Source organism: Corylus avellana, chromosome 10, assembly GCF_965113065.1.
Source record: "Corylus avellana chromosome 10, dhCorAvel1.hap1.2, whole genome shotgun sequence".
Lineage (NCBI taxonomy): Eukaryota > Viridiplantae > Streptophyta > Magnoliopsida > Fagales > Betulaceae > Corylus > Corylus avellana.
The window spans coordinates 6,672,212-6,686,632 of record NC_142499.1 but is presented as its reverse complement, the minus strand read 5'-3'; the positions used below and the strand labels follow the sequence as shown (position 1 = coordinate 6,686,632).

Below are 14,421 nucleotides of genomic sequence, written 5' to 3'. Positions count from 1 at the left end.
CAAGTAATTGGGGTTTGAATGTGTTAGGCATAAGGCAAAGGGTTAAAATGAGGTATTTTTAATTATATTATAATGAATTTTTATATTAAATATAAAATATTCAAAAACAATTCCTCTCATTTTTTGAGATGAAAAATTATTAATCATTTTTTTTTTTTTTTTTTGTATTTAAGATTTGATTAGGGATTTAAATAAGGATGATGAAAAAAAGAAGTGAAAAAATAAATACAAAAAGAAATGAGTACATGTGCTTTTGTTTGAAATCTTTTAAGGTTTTAAACATCCCTTGTTACCTTTCATTTGTTCAAATAGCATAAAGTAGGATGAATCACGTGGTAATTTTGGATGCTTATGTGTTAATTGCAATGTTTTTTTTTAAAAAAAAAAATTCAAATGGGGAACAAAGGGTTATAAGAAATCAAAAAATCAAGATGGAGAAGGGCTCCGCAACAATAGGCCCAAACAAAAATATAGTGCTTGAAATAAGAACTAATAGAAAATTGGCCAAAAAATTGGGCTGGCCTTCTTTATCATTGACTAAAAGCTAAGAAATCGGCTGCACAAGGTAGTTTTCGAAGCATGCAAAGAGTTCGGGCTGTCTGGCCTACTTGAAAACTTCTACAACGGTAACGAACCGGAGACCGCTCAACGAGGAGAAACACTGCTGACATCCAAACAAACTGGAGCCGTCGATGAAGAGATGTGATCTCCGATTGAAAATTTTACCACAACATGAAAAAAAAATGCAATAAGATATAGGAAGACTATAACCCAAGTAACAAAACAACACCACCAGGAAAAACAAAAGTTTTGCTGCGTTTGGTGTTATACTCCTGTCAACTTCCAACTTTTAACCTGTGGGTCTTTTTTTATTTTTATTTTAACCTTTTTCAAGCTAATGGAATGGGACTTAGGGTTAAGGAATAAATTTTTTATTAATTATTGCAATAATAAAAAAAATTAAAAAAAAAAAAACTCGAGTATGTTGAATGTGACAGTGAAGAATCAATCATTTACAGGTAAACAATCGTTATCAGAAATAAAAAAAAAAATAGTTATGAGAAAAGTCATGGGTCAAGCCTTAAGAACAATGACGAGCAATCCCACGGGGAAGCCTTGCGCATGCCGTAGCAGCGAGTGGGTCACGTCCAAACAATATTTAAGGGTTTTCTGAAGGTTTCATGCTCCAACATTGTACTAAAAAAAAAAAACGAGAAACATTACTGGATAAATGTATTTTCTTAAACATAATTAATTCAAATAAATCATTTAATTACCCATTTTGGCCCTCAACATAACAGACATAGATCCTTCGACAACGACCTCGTAACGACAACTTGCTGCTACATACAACTTATTATTGATTAATGTGCCTTCCCGTACGTACTGGTTTTATATTAAGGTTGACCTTTAATTTTAATTATATATTGTAATTAGTCCCTATCACAAAAACAAAATATATATATATATATATATATATATATATATATATTATGTTTTATTTTGTTGTCTTGTGTTCTGTTTTGTTTAGCCACGTAAGTTGTGTTCTATTTCTATTAGTATTAATAACTTAAAATTTTATATAAAGTGATGTAACAAAGCTTGTTATTATTATCAATGAAGTATTTTATTAAAGTTCTAAACTATATTTTGAGATAAGATTTGTCTTTTTAAGGTGTGACTCATCTTCCTTTTAATGGTGAGACTTTATCAAACTCCATTGTTTTTTTTTGTTTTTTTTTTTTGTTTTGTGTTCTGTTTTGTTTAGCCGCGTAAATTGTGTTCTATTTCAATTAGTATTCAATAACTTGAAAATTTATATAAGGTGATGTAACGAAACTTGTTATTATTATCAATGAAGTATTTTATTAAAGTTCTAAACTATATTTTGAGATGAGATTTGTCCTTTTGAGGTGTGACTCATCTTCCTTTTAATGGTGAGACTTTATCAAACTCCATTGTTTTTCTTGTTTTGTGTTCTATTTTGTTTAGCCGCGTAAGTTGTGTTATATTTCTATTAGTATTCAATAACTTGAAAATTTATATAAAGTGGTGTAACAAAGCTTGTTATTACTATCAATGAAGTATTTTATTAAAGTTCTAAACTATATTTTGAGATGAGATTTGTCTTTTTGAGATGTGACTCATCTTCTTTTTAATGGTGAGACTTTATCAAACTCCATTGTTTTTCTTGTTTTGTGTTCTGTTTTGTTTAGCCGCGTAAGTTGTGTTCTATTTCTATTAGTATTCAATAACTTAAAATTTTATATAAAGTGATGTAACAAAGCTTGTTATTATTATCAATGAAGTATTTTATTAAAGTTCTAAACTATATTTTAAGATGAGATTTGTTTTTTAAAGTGTGACTCATCTTCCTTTTAATGGTGAGACTTTATCAAACTCCATTGTTTTTGTTTTGTTTTGTTTTGTGTTCTGTTTTGTTTAGCCGCGTAAATTGTGTTATATTTCTATTAGTATTCAATAACTTGAAAATTTATATAAGGTAATGTAACGAACTTGTTATTATTATCAATGAAGTATTTTATTAAAGTTCTAAACTATATTTTGAGATGAGATTTGTCCTTTTGAGGTGTGACTCATCTTCCTTTTAATGGTGAGACTTTATCAAACTCCATTGTTTTTCTTGTTTTGTATTCTGTTTTGTTTAGCCGCGTAAGTTGTGTTCTATTTCTATTAGTATTCAATAACTTGAAAATTTATATAAAGTGATGTAACCAAGCTTGTTATTACTATCAATGAAGTATTTTATTAAAGTTCTAAACTATATTTTGAGATGAGATTTGTCCTTTTGAGGTGTGACTCATCTTCCTTTTAATGGTGAGACTTTATCAAACTCCATTGTTTTTCTTGTTTTGTGTTCTATTTTGTTTAGCCGCGTAAGTTGTGTTCTATTTCTATTAGTATTCAATAACTTGAAAATTTATATAAAGTGGTGTAACAAAGCTTGTTATTACTATCAATGAAGTATTTTATTAAAGTTCTAAACTATATTTTGAGATGAGATTTGTCTTTTTGAGATGTGACTCATCTTCTTTTTAATGGTGAGACTTTATCAAACTCCATTGTTTTTCTTGTTTTGTGTTCTGTTCTGTTTAGCCGCGTAAGTTGTGTTCTATTTCTATTAGTATTCAATAACTTAAAATTTTATATAAAGTGATGTAACAAAGCTTGTTATTATTATCAATGAAGTATTTTATTAAAGTTCTAAACTATATTTTGAGATGAGATTTGTCCTTTTGAGGTGTGACTCATCTTCCTTTTAATGGTGAGACTTTATCAAACTCCATTGTTTTTCTTGTTTTGTGTTCTGTTTTGTTTTGCCGCGTAAGTTGTGTTCTATTTCTATTAGTATTCAATAACTTGAAAATTTATATAAGGTGATGTGACGAAGCTTGTTATTATTATCAATGAAGTATTTTATTAAAGTTCTAAACTATATTTTGAGATGAGATTTGTCTTTTTGAGGTGTGACTCATCTTCCTTTTAATGGTGAGACTTTATCAAACTCCATTGTTTTTCTTGTTTTATGTTCTGTTTTGTTTAGCCGCGTAAGTTGTGTTCTATTTCTATTAGTATTCAATACCTTGAAAATTTATATAAGGTGATATAACGGAGCTTATTATTATTATCAATGAAGTATTTTATTAAAGTTCTAAACTATATTTTGAGATGAGATTTGTCTTTTTGAGGTGTGACTCATCTTCCTTTCAATGGTGAGACTCTATCAAACTCCATTGTTGGTTAGTGAAACTCTGTTCATCATGAAATTTATCTATCTTTTTTTTTGTTCTTTCTTTTGAATGTTCCTTACCATGGTAACGCATGGGAATATCCTCCATTATATTATCCTAATGATTTCACAAAATTAACCGTAAAACATTGAAAAATTAGTTATAAGTCTCCGATTATTGATGAATGTTGTGTTGTTAGCAATAGCACTAGAATTCGCAAGTGATGCCCTCATGTTATGTACCTTGGAAGGAAAGTAATATAGGTAGCTCCATCTTGTCACAAGTAATACTATTTAGTAGATTAATACAATCGTCCTACAACTTGAGAATGTGACAGTAAAAATCAGCCATTAAATCAATATTTGTAAATAAAAAATAAATAAAAAGGACTGATTTTACTGTTACGCTAACTCATTTATATGACAGTTTTATAGCAGTCTACTAAATAGCATCACTTTTTGGTCACTGACTCAATTACGCTTTCTTTCGGCTAGACAAGCCCAATTAACTTCTTTAATTTGGCTGCTGGGATTACCAAATATACTTCAGGCTATACCATTAATTAATGGCTAATCTTTTTTTGAGAAATTAATGGCTAATCTTGAAAAGGTATCAAATCCCAGTTTTTGAACTCCTGATTAAAAACAAATAATTGGCCATCCTTTGATACCATCCAACTGCATTCAGTCTGGCACCGGTTAGAGTCCTGTTCGTATGAGTAGGCATCAAAATGGTGCCAACTTGAACCACCCCAGTGCACATCACAGTAAAACAATGTGGTTCCCCAGAAATTCACAGAGAATTTCCACTCCATTTCAAGGCCATCAGGGACGGCAAGATAACCGAGGTCGTCGTCGTGTGATCGGCAATGGACGCCCATGATCCTGCCGGAACCCAGCTTGTTGATGACCCTGACATGAACTTTATCTAAGAAATCAGCTCTTGACAGGCCAAGAAGCACCAAGAGGAGGATGATGAAGCTTTTAGTTTGGATATTCTGCATTTTCCTTTGCTATTTGTTTCTTCTGAGATGAATAGCTGGTTCTTTATAGAATACACTCTATGATCAACCCAAGCAAAGCACATGACTAGCTACTCTTCTTTTCCTCTTTGTTTATGTGGGCATGTAGGCATTGTTGTTGCTTACCTTTTTTAGTGAAAAAGAAAGATTATGATGCCCAGATGGCTAACATGTTACTTTTCTGTGAGGGTAAATGAAAGCTAGACTAAAACAAATTTCTTTCCACCATACAAAGAATAAGGTTTGATTTTGTGCCTTTATGAGGTTTTCAGATAGAAAAAAATCACTACAAAACAAAACTTTTTTACTTTTTTCATACCACTTTTTCATTTTTTTATACAAAACATTCTTACTTTTTTTTTTTTCACATCAATCTACATCAACTACGGTGTCTAGGCCAACCATTTACCAAACACCACCCTAAGGCGATGAAGGAGGCAACCTTATGCTGTGCACTATGGCACATCACAATCGGAGACATGGTGAATCAAAGAGCTCTCCCTTTTAACCTAGGTTTGTCTTAAAATTAATAGGGCAAAAAAGGTGATAATTATGAATTCTTTCCATCTTTAGAAAGTATTCCTCAAAATGCAGATGAAGAATAGGATAATGCATCGTGCTACAAATATAAATGACAATACAAACACCAAATTTTTGGATAATTCATAGCAAGTTTTAAGGTAGCAACACAAACATAAAAAGTTCTACAGTACATCACTCTGAAAGTCAGACATAGACATATTAGATATTAAACTTCAACCACATCACACTTTCAATATTCCTGAGTCACAAACTCACATCCGGACTTTTGACGCTCTTATTTAATTAGCGAAATAGGCCTGTTCCTTGCCTACTCCATTAATTTACACCACTTTAGCTACATTTAAGGCTTCACCGACAACCTTGAGCCAAACGGCTGCAAGGAATGGCAGAAGACAACCTTAATGTAGATAGCCAGGAATGACTTGCTTACTTACTTATCAGATGAGCCAAGGATGACTTGCTTACTTACTTATCAGATGAGCCAAGAATGATTTGCCTAGCAACCGCATGGTTGCTGCAGCAAGGGTAGGGATTGATACAACTGTGTAACTAGCACCAATCCCATTTGAACCCTGCTATCAGACTTTGAGGTTGCAGCAGTGATCTACTGCTGCAACCCACTTAGAGGGCATAACAATGCCACGCCCACCATCCATCATGTCTGATAGAGAGTGGGTAGATGGCATGAGATGATTGATTGGGAAGAGATCAAGATCTCCCCTAGAGAACATACTCGTCACCTCAGACCCCGAAAAATTTGAACCATTAGCATTTGCATCCTTTGATGAGTTTAGAGTACCGCTATCAGACTGCAGGACTTCAGAACTCTGAGAGCCAGCGCCATGAGAAAGTTGTGCATTGCCAGCCTTATTCACTTCAGTTCCACTTTTTCCTTTGATCACAACCTTTGTGTTCAAGAAGCGGCCACCGCCATGAGAAAGTTGTGCATTGCCAGCCTTATTCACTTCAGTTCCACTTTTTCCTTTGATCACAACCTTTGTGTTCAAGAAGCGGCCACCGCATCCTCGTGGTCTTCGCATAGCATGGAGATGGCGTGATTCATGCATATATGGCTGTAAAATAAACATAAAATCTAAGTATTACAACTTGACTGTTCAAGGCGTATCTGCATTTTCATGTAAAGGAAGATTCATTTCACAGGGGAAGGAAGAGCATATTGGTCTCAATTAGTACTAAATCCCAAGACTCTTGAAAACAGAAGAAAAGCTTAGATTTTATCTGCAATTTTCAGATAGCAACACTTAATATATTCCATTTAAGATATTCTACAGGCCAATTCATTGAATTACCAACAAATCTAGACAACTTGATAGCCTAGATGGCCAAGTTGTTACTTTTAGGGCCACAAAAGTTTTGTTGAAGGAAAGCTTTCATGGTAGGCCAAAAGCACAAACACCAATAGACATGAACAGTGAGCAGGAAGCAATAACTAGAAAAATAAGTTATTTCAAACGAATCCTACCACTTTTGACCCTCACAAAAATCACATTATATGAATATTTCCTACAAAAAAAAAGTAAAAGATCATGATAGGAAATCAAGGTATCATACTTTACGAACTCTTGCCACTTTGTTCTCCATTACTGCCTTTGCACGGGACTGCCGACGCCTGATAATCCCATGGTACTGCTTAGCATTAACATATATAGGTCCATCATCAGTTGGCATGCTCAACGGCAGCATAACACGGCCCTAATAAATGTGAATGAATAGGAATGTGAATCAGTAAATCTGCTACAATTACAGTTGTACTGGAGCATCAATAATAAATAGCATAATTTTGGCACATTTTAATTGATTTTTAACTTATCATGAAATATAAATTAATAGCATAAGCAAGATTACTTCCAATATAATGTTGAAGACTAATGCATGACTATGTTAGGAACTCTGTTGCAAAGAGTGTCCGGGTACAGTGGGCACTGGTACACAACACACTACCAAACATTCTTGAATTAAAATACAAAAATCTAATAATAAGGCAATAAGCTGCTTCTTTCCTTCTTTCTTATCACTTTTCTCTCATGCATAACCAAACCAGAGAGATAGAGCTCACCATACCACTATTTATAGGATGAGCAAGAACTAGAATTCCTCATATAATCAGGCTTAAAAGCAAGAGAAAATTTAACTTAAATTACAAAAAAGAAAAAAGCAAGGGAAAAGTTTGATTCACAAGAACAATTCAAGTCCAAGAACAGTAAATCTAAACAATTGGTTACTAGAAGAAATAAAGAGAGACAAACCGAAATTTGAGTTCCACAAGTTGGGAAGACTCCATAACATTGGTCCGCATAAGGATACTTCGCATAGATCTACAGTTTCGGCCCATACAAATTAGCAAAACGTTACCACTCAACAATTGAATTAGAATTTTATGATAACCAAATGTAGACAATAAGAAAATTTTACCATAGGCTGACCAAATCCTAGCTCAAAGCGACCTCGATATTCTGGTGGAGATGACTGGAGAGAAATGGCTGCCTGAGGCTTCTGCCCATCCCCTCTGCAATTATCTGAATGAGAAATACTTGGTTGGTTAACAAAACTAAAATTGCACGACCTCGTATACAAAAAAAGTGCGTATGAAGTTAAACTTCTGTTTCTATAAACTGGATATGAAAACTTGTTTGCAGTGATTTTCCTTTAATGATCAATAATCAAAATAAGTCAGCAATCACTTAGCAGAGTGTGTCGTGAGATAAAATTCATTATCCATCACAAAAATCTGAGCTTCCTTTAGAAATGTAGGAAATTCATACCATACTTCGAACTTTGAGTAGATATAGAAGTGACATGCTAAATTTGTCAAACTACTAACTTATGGAACAAGAGGACCATTATCCAGCTCATGGATATATACTACTTTCACTATCTATATAAGAGAAGGTGGTTGGACACAGCAACCCCAAAAATTCTCTCCAATAATTGATGACATCATCAAAATTCACTTCAAAGAGTTCCCAAATGACTGTTTGCTATGACAAATAGCAATTTATCAGACCAAATAGATATATAAATTGACATAATTACATCTCAGCTAAGTTCAGAAAAAAATTTGGTACCAGACAAATAAGGTTTGGCAATCCACACCCACATCCAACATATACTTTACACCCAAGTAATATTGTTAGAGATTAGGATTTATGAGAGTTATGATCCACTTATGCTAATAACGGTATTGGTCATTTCACAATACTTTTTTGTTTCCAACGCAACAGCTGTTTTAAAAAGTTTTTGCACTAGTATAGTAAAATTTTGATAAGGGTAGTTTGATTTAGGCCAGCAAGAACCTCAACTCACTCCTTTTGTATTTTCCTTTTTCTATTACTATAATCATGAAGGAGCAACATTTCAATCGGACAACGAATTCTCTTCGTCATAAGGTTCAATAGCTTACAATTACGCAGCAATCTCGTTGTTAAGTGTCTAAATTCTTCACTTAGTTCTTGAAGTTTATGAGGATACAAAAACAGAAAGCCCTATGGAGAACCAGTTCCATGAGCAGCCTAAATCGTGCTGTGCTGATATTCTCACTGCTCCCTTGACGGCACTAAGGGTGGGAATTCGTGTTCGCATGTCGGGTTCGAATCGTGTCAAGGCATCTTGGTGATAAGAGTGATGCAGAAGATGATCATAAAGAATAGAACAGAATTGTATAGTTGTAAACTTGTATTATGATATGAATAACTTAACTTGAGAAGTCCAAGAAACCTGATACTACCAAAATGGCAGAACCAAAAGCAAAAGATTACCGGGAAAGATAGTGAACTGATTTGTATTCCCTCTATCCGCTCCATGTTCCATACCCCTCCCTGCTTGTTTGTTGGAAATTAGTTGGTCTCCACCACCGGCATGTTCCATGGAAAATGGCTTCAATTGACCACAGGAATCGCCATAGCCCGATTGAGAATTGAAGGAAGCACCAGTCCACCAAGCCGCTGGCAACTGCCCCATAGGATTGAGGCCAATCCCTTCAAATTCTTTGATGTACACTGTTTGAGTAGCCATCTATTCCCAAATGCCCCGAACAAGGTCTCTGAGACTAACTTGACTCAAAACAGGTCACTCTAATTCCTGCAATTCAAAATCGTAACCAAAATTCTGTTAAATACAAATTCAACTTCATAAGAACAAAAAAACTTATTCCACATGTACACCAAAGATCCGCAAGAAATAAACTACAGCATAATGCAAGTCTAACAAATTCCATTAATCCCACATACAACTACAGGAACACCAGCAAAGGGGGAATTAAAACAACAGAGAAGAAAAACCAACAAACTTTTTTTTTTTTTTTTTGTAATATTTATATATCAATTCAAACTTAAAACAGCATGAAGATGATCCCTATTCAAAACCAGAGAAAAAAGGCACAAACTTTCCACAAACACCAACCAAATTTCAGGGAAAAATACACAGAACCCAGTTAATAAAGAGCGAAAACCAGGTTATGTCAGCACAAACCAAAGGTCAGTTCAACATAGAAGTGATAGAGAAAGTGGATATTCTGTAAAAGACCCAGAAACTCTGGAAAGAAAAGAAAGGAAAGGAAAGGAAAGAAAGTAGTGATCGAAAAAAGGAGAAGAGAAGAAAGAGAGTGCTCACTCTCACTCACTCACTCACCCTCCTCTCTCAGTAGAAAGCAGCAGCTTTGAATTGCCCGCTCAAGCAAGGAAACCCCATTCGCTAGGAGCCATGTCTGTACAATTTCAAGCGAAGCTAAAAGAGACGGAAAGAGAGAGAGAGGGGGGGATGATAAATGCGTACAAGCGTAATGGAACAACACGCCCTCAGCCAATTATCTTCAGCTTTCATGCAATGTCCTTTGTATCTTGTGCCATATATATAAAATACACACAACCCCCCTTCTCTCTTCTCTCTCTCTCCCGTCACACAGGCACACGCACAGGCACAACCTGGGTTTTCTTTAATCATTAAAAATTTACTTCTTTTTGGCTCTCTCTGGTGGACCCTTTTGGGGGCTCAATTTTTCCCATTAATTATATATATATATATATATATATTTCTTTTCTAAAATACTGGCTCAACACTCAACAGTAGGCATTGTATAACCGCCTGCAGTCTATATTGGGCAAGAACCGTTTAGACTTTTTTGCTTTTTTACCACCAAGTGGGACACAGATTTAGAAATAATGTCCAGAACTTTTGATGATGTTCGGTGGTCCTTCCAGTTTGTTCATCGGTTCTTGAGTTGGCCCCTTAGCTCATTCAATAGGTGCTTGATGCACATTATTTTCACCTTCTTTATTGCTTCATTTTTCGGTGCTCCGCTTCTGCACAAGATTTTTAATAGATCACACCCCTTGATAGATGCTTAAAACCTTATTGAATCTTCTTAGTTGACTTCAACTTTCCAAAAGGATTACATTACCCTCTTACTTTGGCTCAACAGAAAATGCTAGTGTACAACACTAATCTTTGCTTTCTTACAGTAATGACATATTGACATTGACAACTTTTTTTTTTTGTGTAAAAATATTCCAGCATATTTGTTGTAGTTTTTTCAACCATTCAACACTTTGTTTGTTTGTGTTTTTTTTTTTTTTTTAAGGAAAAGAGAGAATAGAGTTAAGTTTGAACGGTTGAAAAAACTACATCATATATGTTGTAATTTTTGTACGGCACCTAAGCTGAATCTATCGCTATCACTTTTAAACTTTACGAAGCCCCGAAGAAAAATAATTGATTTTCGCGCTGGCCGATCAAAAGCTTAGTGGGAAAAAACAAATTAGAAGTGGAAATGTACCATCCTAAAGAATATTAATATATGATCTATAGTTGCCCATCTTTAAACTTTAAAAAGTAACAATCAACCCTTTCATATCACCCCTCATCTATTTAACATTTTCTGTAAATTTGGATCAAAACATGTGTTGCATAACCCGCATTTGATTGATATCAATTATACCCTTTCTTTATATTTAAAAAAAAAAAAAAAAAAAAAAAAAAAATCAATTTAAACGGCATTGCTATATTTTTTGCACATTTGATAAGGGTATAATTGATAAATTCAGTCATGTTTAGGCAAGGCGGAACTACGCGTTTCCTCAAATTATTATTTTTTAAAAACAATTTTTTTTACCCCAAAACTTAAAATCCTAATTTTGCCCTTGTATGGGTCACATGATGCATTTTTTGTCCATATTAACGAAAAATGCTAACGGGTGAAACAAATAAAAGTGTCGAGTAATTTAAAAAGTTGATTCGTTCATTTCTAAAGTTGGACCGGGATGATTACAAATCGAATATCGATTCCGGGCGGGTACTATTGTGTTCCCTTAAAATGAAAGTCATGATTGGATGGGGGAGGAGGAGGGGGAAGAACAATTCAGCAGAAATTAAAAAATGTTAGTTATGTTTTTGGTTAAGAAATTAATAATCAATATTGTTACTTACTGATTGCATGCCTTGATGGGTTCACCTAATGATTATGAAGTACCAAATGTACAGTTGACCCCCAAAGAGGGGCTTTTTCAAATTGGGAATAATAGTGGGAAGGAAAAGGAAAAGTCAACGATTACCCCTTCGGAATTTAGAAATAAAATTACAGTGCATGCCTCCCCGTGATAAGGTTGTGCCCCGTTGGAAGGTGGCCATTTAATACTGTGGATTGAGAATATAAATGTTGTTAGCCTTTGGAATTTTGTTATTACTACACTTTATGCGTTTACGCTTCAAGAGAAGCTGGCCGTTTGATGTGAATGTTGGAATCAATTTGTGGTTACTTTTCTGATTTGACCACTTTCTTTTTTTCTTTTCTTTTTTTATTTTATTTTCTTTTTTTATTATTATTTTTTTTTTATGGATAATATTTTCTACTATTACCTAAAAAAACAAATTCATAGAAATTCTGTTAAATTCTTATTAACGCTGGAATTTTTTATAATAAAAAGCATAAGTATTTTGGAAATTTTGACATGATTTAATGAAAAATCCTAACAGATGGCGGATGACAGATGAGGGACATTGCAAAAAATTGAAAGTTCGATACCCTAAATTGAGAGTTTATATTTTAAGTTTAGAGAGGTAATTTCAAAACACGTAAAAATTCAAATAGGAGTTTTGTGAAGTTTCTCAAAGCTGAATTGTAGGAATCCAGACAACTCAACCTTTTAAAAGTGATGGATCATTTAAGCATGTGAAAAGCACATGAAAGGGACACATGTCATATTTTTAGAGGTCCCAGTAACCCAATTTGTAGGAGATTTATGTTGTTGTTTTTATTAATGCTATTAAAAAATGGACAGAAATTTCTTTCAAACCAGTCTTGAGATATCTTCCAACCCATGTAAAATAGTGTCAAGTGTCTATAATCATTTAAAATGTACATTAAATTTTTAACCTCATTAATTGTAGTTTACTAATTTAGACTTAATTTAATGTGCATTTTACATGGGTTGAAGGATATTTCCTCCAAACTACTTTGGAGGAAATTTTTGTCCATAAAAAATTATATTTTTACTTGTATGCTAAGCAATACATAGCACTTTTAGAGGATTGATTGAAAGAATTTTTTTACCACCTAATTTATAGAAAATTTATGTCCCTTTTTTAATTATTATTTACACTTACTACTTGATTATGTGCATGCAATTATGCAAAGACCACAGAGTGCTTTTATAACGATGAATTTGATGATGAAATCAATTTTACATATATTGCGCTTATTCCAAAAATAAAGAGCCCTGTTAAGGTGTCAGACTACCGACCTATAAGCCTATGTAATGTGCTTTATAAGCTTATATCAAAGGTTTTGGCGAACCGTCTGAAAAAGGTTTTGCCTCATATCATTTCTAGCACACAGAGTGCTTTTATTCCTGGACGACTGATAACAGATAATATCCTTGTGGCCTTTTGAGGCTTTGCATACTATGGACAAGAAAATGAGGGGATGAGTAGGATACATGACTCTTAAACTAGACATGAGCAAAGCCTATGATAGAGTGGAGTGGATTTTTTTGGAGGAGGTTATGAGGAAGCTAGGCTTTGCACCTAGATGGGTACAGATGATGATGACCTGTGTGAGAACGGTATCTTATTCGGTACTAATCCATGGTGTGCCTCAAGGCAAGATTGTACCCACCCAGGGAATTAGACAAGGGGATCCCTTATCCCCGTATTTGTTCATTATGTGTGCCGAAAGGGTTGAGTTCTTTACTTCAGTTGGCAGAGGAGGAAGGGAAGATCACGGGCCTTCCGATCACTCGAGGGGGGACAAAGCTCAATCATTTATTCTTTGCTGATGACAGCCTTCTCTTTTGCAAGGCCAATATGTTTGAGTGGCAGCATACTCAAGAGTTGTTGAAGATTTATGAAGAAGCCTCGGGACAAAAACTGAACAAGGAAAAAACTTCTTTGTTCTTTAGCCGAAACACCAGAAAGGAGACCAGAAGACACATTCTAGCCATTGCAGGGCTTGGTTCCACAAGGAGGTATGAGAAATATCTAGGCCTCCCGGCTCTAATAGGGAGGGCAAAGGTAGGGGCTTTAGCTGAAATAAAAGGTAAAATCTGGGGGAGGATAAATGGATGGAAAGAGAAATTCTTGTCACAAGCTAGGAAGGAAGTTCTACTAAAAGCAATAATCCAAGCTATTCCTACTTACACCATGAGTGTATTTAAATCACCCAAAACTTTGTGTAAAGATATTAATTCTATGATGTCTAGATTCTGGTGGGGCCACAAAGAGAATGATACACGCATTGCATGGATGAGTTGGGAAAAAAATGGGATTAGCTAAGGAAAGAGGGGGTTTGGGCTTCCGCGATTTAGAAGCTTTCAACATGGCTCTTCTAGCTAAACAAGGATGGAGACTAATCCAAAACCCAAATTCGATGGTGGCAAGAATCCTTAAGGAGAAATATTATCCTCATTGTTCCTTCCTTACGTCTCCTTTGGGAAACAAGCCTTCCTATGCCTGGCGCAGCATTTGGAACGCAAAACAGCTCTTGAAGGATGGCCTATTTTGGAGGATTGGTGATGGATGTTCCGTTGAAATATGGAATGACCGCTGGATCCCACGTCCATCCACATACATTGTCCATTCACCGGTAAGGCAGCT

The 14,421-nt window shown here is 34.5% G+C and overlaps 3 protein-coding genes across 4 annotated transcripts; 1 reads left to right on the top strand and 2 right to left on the bottom strand.

Moving 5' to 3' along the window:
• Positions 1-4,347: 4,347 nt before the first annotated feature.
• LOC132162240 (self-incompatibility protein S1-like) lies at positions 4,348-4,755 on the bottom strand. Its single transcript, XM_059572502.1, has one exon. The coding sequence runs from the start codon at positions 4,753-4,755 to the stop codon at positions 4,348-4,350; it is 408 nt and encodes a 135-aa protein (XP_059428485.1).
• A 650-nt stretch (positions 4,756-5,405) lies between these two features.
• LOC132191925 (nuclear transcription factor Y subunit A-10) lies at positions 5,406-10,217 on the bottom strand. Of its 2 annotated transcripts, none has more exons than XM_059607059.2 (6): positions 9,946-10,217; positions 9,093-9,414; positions 7,750-7,853; positions 7,584-7,652; positions 6,889-7,029; positions 5,406-6,389 (listed from the first exon to the last, which is right to left on the bottom strand). In XM_059607059.2, the coding sequence occupies exons 2-6, from the start codon at positions 9,346-9,348 to the stop codon at positions 5,895-5,897; spliced, it is 1,065 nt and encodes a 354-aa protein (XP_059463042.2). In that variant the 5' UTR covers positions 9,349-9,414; positions 9,946-10,217; the 3' UTR covers positions 5,406-5,894. The 2 variants fall into 2 exon arrangements, with proteins under 2 accessions (XP_059463042.2, XP_059463041.2); XM_059607058.2 differs by having other exon boundaries at positions 9,964-10,217.
• Positions 10,218-13,413: 3,196 nt separating this feature from the next.
• LOC148583291 (uncharacterized) lies at positions 13,414-14,074 on the top strand. Its single transcript, XM_088511339.1, has 2 exons — positions 13,414-13,864; positions 14,028-14,074. The coding sequence occupies exons 1-2, from the start codon at positions 13,414-13,416 to the stop codon at positions 14,072-14,074; spliced, it is 498 nt and encodes a 165-aa protein (XP_088367465.1).
• Positions 14,075-14,421: the final 347 nt, after the last annotated feature.